General features: G+C 47.4%; 1 protein-coding gene across 1 annotated transcript in view; it reads right to left on the bottom strand.

Annotated features, from left to right (window-relative positions):
- The window catches only part of LAMC1 (laminin subunit gamma 1), a 66,700-nt gene extending 55,268 nt beyond the window's left edge, over nt 1-11,432 (bottom strand). Inside the window, exon 1 of the mRNA XM_082053977.1 lies at nt 10,938-11,432. Within this exon, the coding sequence (XP_081910103.1) occupies nt 10,938-11,322 (385 nt within the window). The 5' untranslated portion in view covers nt 11,323-11,432. The remainder of the gene's footprint in view (nt 1-10,937) is intronic.
- Between the last annotated feature and the right edge of the window lie 592 nt (nt 11,433-12,024).

The raw sequence follows: 12,024 nt of genomic DNA, 5'->3' as shown, positions 1-12,024 counted from the left end.
AGATAGTTTCTCATGAAATTGTGGGCTCCATACTCAGATAAAGACTGGCAGCACTCTGCCAAGGGACAGACAGAACCCACCTGGGGTGCAAGGGACGCCCCAATTTCAGGATTTACTGTCTTCCCAGCAGATTGCAAGAGGTATGGGCTTCTCCTGATGCGGCTCCTACGCACCACAAGGAGAGGAAGTACAGAAAAATAAGGCTACAATGATATCTCTAGTGGAGAAAATGCACTTTAAGTTGTCCCAAACCCATAACTGCTATTGCTGCCTGCCCTCCAGGGTCTCGTCCTGCAGACTTGCAGCCAGATGCTCACTCATCATCTATGTTGGTAACTTCTAGCAACTTTTTCTGCACCCAATAGCCTCAACTTTTTTAAAGAAATGTAATTCTGGAAAAGAAAAAAAGGTGCTCTTTATTCCTGCTTTTTCGGGATACTGAAAGACAAGAATAACTAAGGTCACTTGCAAAAGAACTGTGGTTTCAGAGCAGTAGCTCTGTCACTCAATCATTTCCTAGAGGTATTTACCACGATTTGAAATATCAGCCCTTCACAAAAACCACAAGCTTCCTTTCCTAACCAGAATCCGGTGACTCTGGCACCGCAACAACCTACTTGCAATGTATTCAGACAAACTGCCAAAAAGAAACAGACAGCACTAAATACACTTCCTTATAACAGTTACAATAAAAGCAAAAAAGACCTTTATTTCCTAAAAGTCCTATAAAGCTCCTGATAAAGCTCATCTCTGTATCAGCACTTGAGGTACCCAGGTTTAGCTGCCTCTGTGTTGGAGGTACCAGGGATGTCCCTGCTCGTCCCCCTGTCCCTGGGGACCGCGGGAGGGAGGGTCTACGTACAATGTATGCAGAGTCGCCCTGCTTAGAAAGCACAAAAGCGGTGACTCGTGTAATGACGCTAATTTAATCAGTTAACTCATGCCTGCAGAGCAGGGATGGAGGCAACTGAAGAGCCGTCCCAGTTCCACCAGCAATCCCAGTGAGCTGGGGACAGGGGAGGGAGCAGGCTGAGCGCAACAAAGGGAAAACAAGAGATTTCATTAAATAGACACTACATGATGATGGCAGGACATCGTTTTATTTAGAGTTCACATTTCACCCTAAGAACAGACCCTACAACAGCTGCCCCATCCCAAATGTCTTTACTCCGCGCTTTGTGCGTTTTCTTCATAACCCTGCTGGAAATCAGCACCGAAAAGTGTTAGTTTTTCATGGAAAAATAAAGCCTTCAACTCTGGAAAACTTGTAACTGTCCTTCAATGAGGGGCTTCCTACCTTCCTGAACCCTACCACGTGCAAGAGGGAAACTACAGAATAATACTAAGCTTTTATCAATTCTGAATTTGCGTTGTGCCTCACTCATCTGAGTCTGATCAAAATGAGACCTGTCAGCCTCTTGCCTGAAGAGGTGTACAAAGGAGCCAGCACATGGGCTGAGAGGCTGCTCCTGGAACTGGGAAATTTCAGTAGAACATCCCCAGGATGGGGAAACACCCCCAGGAACATCTCAGTACGTGGGAAACAGGAGCAGGAGGGAGATGAAACCCAGACAGGCTGCAAGAAGCTTGACAACGGAGAAGGAAGGGAGAGGGACCAGAAAACACAAGTACCCTCTTTCCCCAAAAATAAGCCCTAGCATGATTTTTCAGGATGCTTGAAATATAAGCCGTACTCACAGTTCATTTTAAAAAGTCTATTTAAGTTGTGTCCAGGCAGCTATACATGTAAAAACATAAAATTAATTGGTGACAGAATGCAAGACAGATGTGACAGATGTTCCAGAATGCGATGACATGACTGTATTTCAATAAATGTTCGTTTTTTTGTTAAAGAATCAATGTAGATGGAGCTCACGAAAAAATAAGATATCCCCTGAAAATAAGCCCTAGCGCATCTTTTGGAGCAAAAATTAATATAAGACCCTGTCTTACTTTTGGGGACACAGGGTCAAGTAAGCACCAAGCTTAGAGCAACCAGAGCGTTAAGTATCAGCTTCTTCACTAGTTCATCGAGCAGCTGATTCAGCGTCGAGAAACTGCTCGTCCTACATTAGTCCGGCCAGGACCCATGAGACCTGCGAAGGCAGCCAAGCTTTTTAACAAAATAAAAGGAGGTTTCTGGGCCAAGCCCTGCTCCCCGACAACCGTGGGCAGGAGGCAGGGCAGAGGGAGACACGCCAGAGCCCCACAAATAAAGCTGCCAGGAAGAACATCCCCCTGCGAAATCCCACCGGATGGGAGCACGTAAAGAACCGCAGATGAAAGAACTATAAATAATCACCATCATCAGAAGCCGCAGAAGTCCTAGGGTGAGAACATTTTCTTTTTGCTTGGACAAGCGGTCCCACTGAATGATGTGACACCAAGAAGTATCTGATGGTGTTTTTTCCAGAAGGGACTGGTTTTTCATTCCACTGACCTCAGTAAGAGATATTCCCAACACAAACCGCATCTTTCAGACCACGCAGTTTCTACTCTGCAACCTTGTATATACAGCATAAGAAAGTACCACAAAAACTGCCCATTTACCCCTCCTGAAGGGCTTCAATACAACCATTTGCTTAAAGACTTTGAGACACTTAAACGTTTAACTCAAAGTAGGTTATAAAGATTCATTTTCCCGAAACAAAATGCACGGGAAAAGAATTTTTATGTCTTTTACTTTTTAAGTTCTGTTCAGGATTTTTGATGGTTTTCCCCCAACCAAAAAAACAAACCCAGAAACCAGCCCAGGCACAACGTGCTGTACGAGCCCCAGCTCACCGAGGTGGGAACAAGGTCTTTTCTGAAGCCAAGCAGGCTGAGCTATAAAACAGACCTCGAAAAAATAATTGCAAGACGAAAGAGCAGAGTGCTCAGAACTGGGCTGGTGCCAACCCCAAACTCTGCAGAGCTCCCTCGGCCGAGGGAATGAGTATTTTGGGCAACCCTCGGTAATCCAAATGCTACCACGTGCAGTCAGCAGCCGCCCGCTCCAACACACATGGACCGGGGAAGAACAACCCATCATTGAGCAGGTTGCGATGTCTGGTAGGCTTTAGGGTTTTTGGTTGGTTGGTTAGGTTTTTTTGAGCTGGTTTGTTCATTTTTATTATTAATTATATGCTTTTAAAATATTTTATTTATAATAAGAGACTTGTCAGACACAGCCGATCTTTAAACTTCAAAGGTTTAAGAGCAATGCAAGGGTCAAGTCTTCCTCCTTTCCGCTTCAGCCCCAGCTGCCTCACCTAAAGCCATTTAACAATTCTGCACCCTGACTGGCATCTCAGGCCCCCAAGGATGAGTTCCAGGATTGTCCCCACTGCCACGGGGCTGGTGACCTCCTGGAAAACACGGGACCTGCTACAAAGCCAAGTCAGATAAGCAATTCTCTCTCACACCCAAGTTCACAATGGAGACAAGCACATTACACAAAGCTGGCCCAGGAACCTACAAGCCCCAAGTCTTTGAAAGATCTCAATCTACCATCTCCACAAATGCCGTAAAAAAGAAAACCATCTTCTCCTTCCCCCATAAAAACAACAAACCCTTCAAACCAACTGTGCAAATAAGCCCTCAAGCCTTCTGGAAGTCTACATCCCATGTACAAGATGGTACTAGCTTACCTACCAGGGGGAAAACAAAACAACAAAAAAAATCCAATAATCGTTTTTGGATACTATTTCTAAAAGAGGAAATTCTGAAATTCTCCATTACTGAACACAGCTGTGTTGTGTCAGAACTGCGGGCGTGATTAACGCTGGAAACAGCTCTTTGATGACTATCGCACCGGAATCTCTAAAACAAGTAGAAGCATGGAAACAAGACGCGCTTTGCCACCCAGTTTCACAACAAAATGCTCAAGATCACTGAATAATATATAAGGGGTTGGTTGGTGGGTGGGGGCTTTACAGTAAGTGATCTCCCAAAAAGGGCTGGGCTGGTAGAAGAGATTAAAGACTATGGCTGATTTTATTTTTTCATTTAAATAAAATACCCTGCAATTTCTGTTCCTTTTTACAGTTGAATTTTTACCAACACTGACATGACAGCCAACATCGCCATCCTACCAGCATGCTGCTAAAAACCCGACATTACCCACAGGATGCTGCAGACCACGAGAGCAAACTCAAGTACATCCTTGGCAAATGGCTCAGCGTTAAGAGCTCGTCCTAATATTACAAGGAGTTTTAAACACAAATAGTGATGCCTCAGGTCCCCAACACCAGCATCAGCATTTATCGCTCACTTAGAGCCTGGAAAGATCAATTTGGCACACACGGGCCACGGGGAAACCCAACATAATCCTGTTTGCGCAGCAGGACAACAGACCCAGCAAGGTTTCTGCAATTTATTGGTGAACTCTGAAACTAATATTATTTTCTAATAAAAACGCACTGCGGTAGCCACCAATAAGCAAAATCTCACGGTTAAGAGATCTGTAGAAGCGGGCTGAAACAGTCCGTCTTGGGCAGGAGCTCCAAAGGGGCCGCAGCCCCAGGCTGAGCTTCCAAAGGTTATTACGAACCAGCGACGGCGACGTTTGATGCAACTAGTCCAGTTTAACCACCCAGACCTCATATCCCAGCTTATCCCACCGGGCTCAGAATTACAGTGAACTAGAGACCCAAGTTTCCCATCCATCTGCGCTGGAAATGGTTTTCTCTATGTGTTCTTTGCAGAGCGAGCCCATTTTTCATTTCTGTGGGAAGCAGCAGCCGGGGAATTTCACTTGCAGACTCAGAGAAACTGGGAGAACCTCCCAAAGCTTTGGCTGTAAGAGAAAACGCTACCAAATAAGCCAGAAATTTTGCGGCGAGCTGACAATTCTGAGCAGCAAACCCAAGCTCCCAAGTTTTGAACCTACAAAAGCAACTATTTGACTGTGTCAAAACCAGCGATTAACCCTTCTAGCAACTCAGGGCAAGCACCACAAATAGCAGCTGTTTTTGCAGCAGAATGCCACACAATCCCAGCTCTCTCCATCCCCCAAAATAAGCGCTCTGCCATGTATAGTATTCCCAAAGGCGTCACGCATTGACATCGGCGTCTCAAGGAAGACGCAGGATGGAGGAACTGGAGAAAACCTGGGAATTTAAAGGGTATGCAGGAAGCGACAAAGAGCTTTAAAGCAACTTTATATAACCACACCGAACAACTGCTGGCCATTAAAAGCCCTCATCTCTCAATTACTCCTGTCGAAACCTGCAAAAAGTAAATCAAGCCTTTGCCAGACCAACTAAAATAGAGTCCCCCCAGGGCTCCGCAAATACCACGGCGAAGCTGCCGCGGCACGGGGCCGGCCCGGGCTCGGCACATCTGCCAGGGCTTCCCAACACATCCCGAAATGCCGGAAACGCTCGCTCCCAACACCGTCATCACCGTTTCTCAGAGATTTTAAATTGTGGCAGAACTTCAGACGCGCGCGTCCTCGCTGGTTCCCCGGGAAGGCAGCGAACCGCAGCCTCGTGAAGTTTTAATAAGGTAACCCAGCAAATTAACAGCATCACTGTACTAAATAAAACAAAGCGACTGATTGCATCCCAGTGGCATAAACTACATGGTTAATTTAAAGTACATTTCATAGCCCTCCATTTGAAAAAAATAAAAAAGGACTTTTTTTCTTTCGTACTATAGGAAAAAAAAACTAATCTGCTACAAACAACTGGCAAATCAAGCCGTAGCTGAGCAAAAGAACTGGCATCTTGCCTGGGTTTCCTTGTAAATGCCTCCAAATGGCAGTCATACCCCAAACTATGCTTCACGGACAAAGTATATATAACCAAGCATCATCGCTCTCCTCAGAGCCAAATAAAGGACAGAGTGGTTAGAAAAGGAGGAGGTGAAGGAGATGGGCAATGCATTTCTCCTAACAACCAGCTTTTTTTTTTTTTTTTTTTTTTACAAGTTTTTCTTTATTTTATACATGCAGGATACCCTCTGGCTCGGTGACAAGGGTTTCTAGGCTGGTCTGCAGCAGGGATTCCAGAATAATTCGAAAGCGGGAATACTCAGTTCTAACCACAGTCCATACCCACAAACACAGCCAACGTGTTTCCAGTGAAGGTGAGCAGCAGCTTAATTTTTCTTCTTGGACGGCAGGCTCCTCTTCCCAGGCGGCGAGAGAAGAGGTGAGAATCAGCTCTTCCCATCTACCAGATAGTCCTGAACCCACAGCTGAGGCCACCGGTGTCATCGGTCCAGCACGTCTCCTGGGCACCGTCCCTGCTGAGATGCGGGGACAGGGACGGCCAGCCCAGCCTGCTCCCACCTCCCAGGCCTGTTGATGAAAGTGTGGCCGCTCTCAGTGCTGAGGACGCTGCCTCTTTGTCCGAGGAACAAAACACCGGGATCACGATAGCCGAAATCAAGCAGATCCAGGCAGAGAGTAAAAGCAGCGGGGGAAAAATGAGAGGTGGCTCCAGCAGGGATAATTTGGAACAGGGACATAAAAAAGTGGATAAAAAATGTCTTGAAACAACAAAAAGCACAGAGAACTTAGAGCTGATGAAGGAAGAAGTGAGAATCTGATCTGAAAAAAAGATATATCTGAAATGACACAAGCCTTTTGCCCAGCAACACTGCCTAGCACCAAAAATACTCAGTCTTATTTCTTTTCCCCTTCTTCCAGTGTTTAGATGAGCAGCCTTAACACATGGCTTTGGTGTGTTAGGGGTCTAGATAGCAAAGCCCTGCTAAAATGTACACACACAAAGTGCTGGGGAGATGCCAGAGCGATCCCAATGCTCCCAGCACAAGCAAACAGCACAGACTGTAAAAATAACGTGATGCTCTGGCTTCAGAAAAAGCGGCCAACTAACTACATACCGTAACGCCGCAGCGTCCATCTTCTATTTAAAAGCTGGCACCGCTGCTCCAAAGTCCTTATTCCTGGAGTATACAGGAACATGGGGGGAGGGCAGCATTGGGAAAGAAAGACTGGTTGGGTCAAGTCTAAATTAGAAATAATTCAACCTGAAGAACTAGAAAAATGGGGAAAGGAGAGGGATGCTTTTGAGAAAAGTGGAAGAAAGGACATGGCAGCGCTCCCCCCTCCTCTCGCCCACTAACCTCATTACCCGGACACCACAACTCCCCCCCTCCTGATTTACAGCTGCGAATTCATGTCGCCAGGCCTCATGGGGGAGGACTCCTACTCAGGGGGTCTTAATACCCTCTCACACAAAGAGCAGCAGCTTTTATAACTCCAGATGCTCCTTGTGCAGGGACTGGTAATTACCCCAATTCCACTCTCCCCAGGGAGCACCCTGACTTCTAGGCACAGATCTCTTTTCTAAACACCCCCAGGATCCCAGCCTTTAACTTGGTCATAGCAATCTGGCTGTATTTTCTTCTACCTCAGGCTCATTGCTAACATCTAGCCCCAAAACTAAACATTTTTAAACTTGTTTTGAACTGTAAACTGTAATAAGATTGGAAAGAAACCCACACTCACAGGCTGGCTGCAGTTCTTACTGACCCTTTGAAGGCTCCTCCAAAACGTTACACTGATTTACACAGACATTGCTGGATGTTAATCAAGACATCACAAACTGCCATAAGCTCAGTGCAGGGCAGCACTTGCATGTTGGAAGCCCAAAGGTGACACTGCCAGCCCCAAACAGGTGCAAACCAGCTCTAACCATTCAGGATAACCAGTGCTCTTAGAAATAAAGGCGACTGCAGCATCAAACAAGGACACGGGTTTGAGCACACAGCCTAATCTTAGAAAAACAACACACAAAACTAACTGCATAAAAGGGCCCTGTGTCCCAGAACGCACTCACATCCGACCAAGTACGCAAATACTCGTCAAGCCCTTTGCCTCTTACCGATGCCAATAATTAAGTGTCCTGCAGACCATGGTGTGCCGGGGGCACGCAGAATCCAAGCTCACACAAAGAAAAACGGCTTGAAGTCTTCACAAGAGAGAGGGAGCAACACAGCAGAGGAGTTTGGGGCATTTGAGACTGAAATGGCACTTTATGGTACTCGACAGTTCTTCAACCTGCAATGACCTCGGCGATGTACACAAAGTCTCACGGGAATATTTGCTGCTCGCACAGCACGTGCACCGACAGCTTAATGCCTTGCTATGAGTCTTCTTTAACTCCTGCCGCCACCATCATGCCTGTAACAAGCTTCTGATTCTTAAAAGGCTTTATACTAGAAACACCCCACCCAAACACCTAACTGGAAAAAAAAAAAGAAACAAAAGCCACACTCAAACATCTGCGTGTCAGCCAGGCAGCTTCTTAAAATGCTTTAGTCCAAAAGATATGCTGGAGCAAATTCACAAAGCTACAGGAGCCTGTGAACAAACCTGAAACCCAAGCGATTATGACAATCAGGTTGCAATGCTACAGTATTTTAAAGATGCGGTTGTTTTCATCAAAGAAATGTGCACAGTTCTTCAAAGCCCAGGATGCAGCGCACTTCTTGCTCCAGTATGTCAGAAAAACATTTTTCAAAGAACACCCATATACATACAGATGCACAGACTCAAGGGCAGCACCAATACAGACGCGCCTATAAACTATGTTTTACCTTGATAATGAAGAATTATGTTGATGTTCTATTGCAAAAGAAGCTGAGATCAAATCTCAGCCCACCATTTTTTCCCAGATTTCCTGAATAAAAATCCCCAATGTACAAGGAAAATAAGATAAACCAGCCTTAGTAACTACCTCCCTTATGCAAACGATTACAGACACTTACATGGTATATTGCTTTCAAGATTCCTAACGCAAACAGAGATTTTTAGGTCAGTGAGATGCTCCCAGAGCTGGGGCAGGTGAATGCTGTCAGCAGGTAACCCCTCAGCTGGGGCAGGTGAATGCTGTCAGCAGGTAACCCCTCGTACAGGACTCTACACCATTGTCTCTATCTCACAAAAGCAGACAGGAGCTTTCACACCACCTGTCCTCAGGCTGTGAAATCAAACATCCAGCTCCCCAACCCCTAACACAACTCTTTACCCCGCCCCCCCTCTAAATTACATCAAAAGCAAGATAGAATCATAGAATCATTTTGGTTGGAAAAGACCTTTAAGATCTCTGAACCCAACCGTTAACCTAACACTGGTAAGTCCACCTCTAAACCATGTCCCCAAGATGTATTATTGATGCTAAAACTTAAGGTTCAAGAGCAGCTCTTCAACAAAAAACATGAACGGTTACACTGAGGATTTTTTTTTTGTTTTACTTTATTTAATGATGTGAGGATAAGCACTGGGGTTACAACTTTCCCTTAGATGTCTTGTCTTCCAGTCCTAAACAATCACCTTTCCTCCATGTCACAACAGCTTAGATAAGCGGATGAGCAGAGCAAAACAAACCCTTGCCCACAAACCAAAGCGAAGGCTAAAATACTTCATCCCAAAGGAACCCCTGGGAATGCTGGCGAGCGAGACAACTCTCCTTTTCCTTTTTTGACTCAACGTTACGTGTTCCGCAGCAACGCTGACTACCCCGAGAAACCTAATTCACACAGTATTTAATATTTAAAAGACAATGCTGCCCTAGTATAAGAAAGAGAACATAGAGCAGGCAGATGTGCATCTGCACACACACGTTTACCTGCAGTGCTTGCTGCCTTCCCACCACCCAAACCAGAGTATGGGGGCTTCACAATTTGGGGTTCATCGCACCCTGAAGAGAAGCTGGCAAATTAACGTGTGCTGATATTAAGTTACAAAAGATGCATCCACTATTAACTAATTGATATGATAAATGCTTTCTGACCACCTGCAAAACAAGGGGATGTTTTTCAAGTTTTAGATCCTTCTGCATGAGAAGAGACAGAACATTAAGTAATACACTGTTTAGAAGCAAAGTGCTTACCTTATATTTGACTAGTAACTAATAGATAGATTGTAAGTAAGAAACTAATCAATTGCAACTAACTTCACAAATTATTTCTTGGTGTAGATGTATCCTATGTTAAAAATTTCCAAAAATTGTAATGAATACGCAATAATTGCGTGAACATAAGCAACGCAGCAGCACCCCGTTGCTGGAGCACTTATGGAGGATGATCCCCAGTGTTCTAATGAAGAATGCCTGCTTAACGGTATAATTGACTTTGCTGTTAAGTTTATTTCTTTGTTTCAGCCCCACAGCAAACTCCCACAGCCTGGGCAGCAGAGATCCCTTCCAACACTCATTCTCGCTGTGGGGAAGGCTGAAATTCACGTTTACAAAGCACCGTTTTGCAGCCGTGACTGTCCCCAAGGACACCGCCAGCAGCCTGGGGTGAAGTGAAACAAAGAAAACAGCAAAGTCAATTATACTGTTAAGCAGGCATTCTTCATTAGAACACCGGGGATCATCCTCCATAAGTGCTCCAATGACTAGATGCTCTTGCGTTGCTTATGCTCACACAATTCTTACGTATTCATTACAATTTTTAGAAGTTTTTAACATACATCTATACCAAGAAATAATTGATAAGGTTAGTTACAATTCCTTAGTTTCTTACTTACAATATATCTATTAATTACTAGTCAAATATAAGGTAAGCACTTTGCTTCTTAACAGTGTATTACTTAATATTCTGTCTCTTGTCATGCAAAAGGATCTAAAACTTGAAAAACTTCCCCTCGTTTTGCAGGTGGTCAGAAAGCATTTATCACGTCAATTGGTTAATGACGGGCGCGTCTTTTGTAACTGAATCACAGCACACGTTAATTTAGCAGTTTCTCTTCAGAAGAGCCCCGCAGGACCAAACCCTCGGCTGAGGCGACCCCGGGGCGTTTCACTGTGACAAACCGAGCCGGGATCTGCTCACACCCCCAAACCCCGCCGCCCCGGGGCCTAATTACCGCCCTTAACCAACACGAACCCAAGCGACGGCGCTAGGACCCGGGGCGGCCCCTCAGCCCCCCTGCCCCTCCGCGGCCTCCCCGCTGCCGCCGCTCTCCCGGGGGGCCTTACCCAGGTGCAGGGTGAGGTTGACGGCGGTGGGGTGCTGCACGCCGGCCAGCATGGTGCGGCTCTGCCACCAGGTGGCATCGGCCGGGCTGTTGTAGTCGGTGAGGAAGGCGGCGCCGTGGCTCAGGTGCGGCTGGGCGGCGTCGCAGAGGTGGCAGGACTGGGTGACGCCGGTGACGCCGGTCTGCACGCAGTACTCCTCGGCCGGCGCCCCGCACGTGTGGGTGGCCAGCACGGTGGCGTTGAACGCGGCGTTGACGAACTCGGGCATGCAGCGCTGCGGCCGGCCGCTCCGCTCCTCCGTGCACTCGTCCATGGCGCCGCCGCACCGCCCCGCCAGCCACAGCCACAGCGCCGCCAGCCACAGCGCCCGGCGCTCACCCCCCATGCCGCTGGGCTGGCCGAGCGGGCGCGGAGCCGGCGGAGGGGCTCGCTGGCTGCTGCTCGTCCCGCCGCTCCCCGCCTGGCCGCGGGCTGGGATGGGCCCGGCCCGGGCGGGGCTGCAGCGCGGGGCAGGCCGGGAGCGGGTCCCCTCCTCCCGGAATGCGCGGGCTTAAAGGGGCGATGGCGGCGGGGCCCGGCCTGAGGAGAAACGCCTTTCCCGCCTTTTCGCCCCGCTGCCGGCGGCCCCCGCGGAGGGGACACCCTCTGTGTGACAGGGATCGCCCCCACAGCGGCGTCGCCTGTCGCCGAGCGGGCGGGGACGTCACCCCCCGCCATGGCGCCGGGCCCAGTCACCGCCTCTGCCTCCTCAGAAGCCGCTCCGTTTCCTTATTTCAAAGGAAAAAAAAGTTTCTCAAGAAATCTGAGAAAACTGCGCTTTCCCAGAGGGGCCATTCTGAACCCGGTCTGTCTCCTGAAAATGAGCGGACCCGTGTTGCCCCTCAGCTTCTTTAAATTTTAATGAGCTTCCGGCAATTTTCGCATCTAAACCCATATCTCTGCGCTGCTTAGAGGGATCCGCTCTGCCAGGTGTAGCCAAAGGCTGGGTTATGGTTTCTAGCTATTGCTGTAAGCTCTCCCTGTGCCGTTTCAGGTCAAGGAATTGTGTAAAAGATTCATCGTGTAAAATCCAGGAAATCGTGTAACG

The sequence above is a fragment of the Streptopelia decaocto genome (genome assembly GCF_964273445.1).
Source record: "Streptopelia decaocto genome assembly, chromosome: 5".
Lineage (NCBI taxonomy): Eukaryota > Metazoa > Chordata > Aves > Columbiformes > Columbidae > Streptopelia > Streptopelia decaocto.
This window is presented reverse-complemented; position numbering and strand designations above follow the sequence as displayed.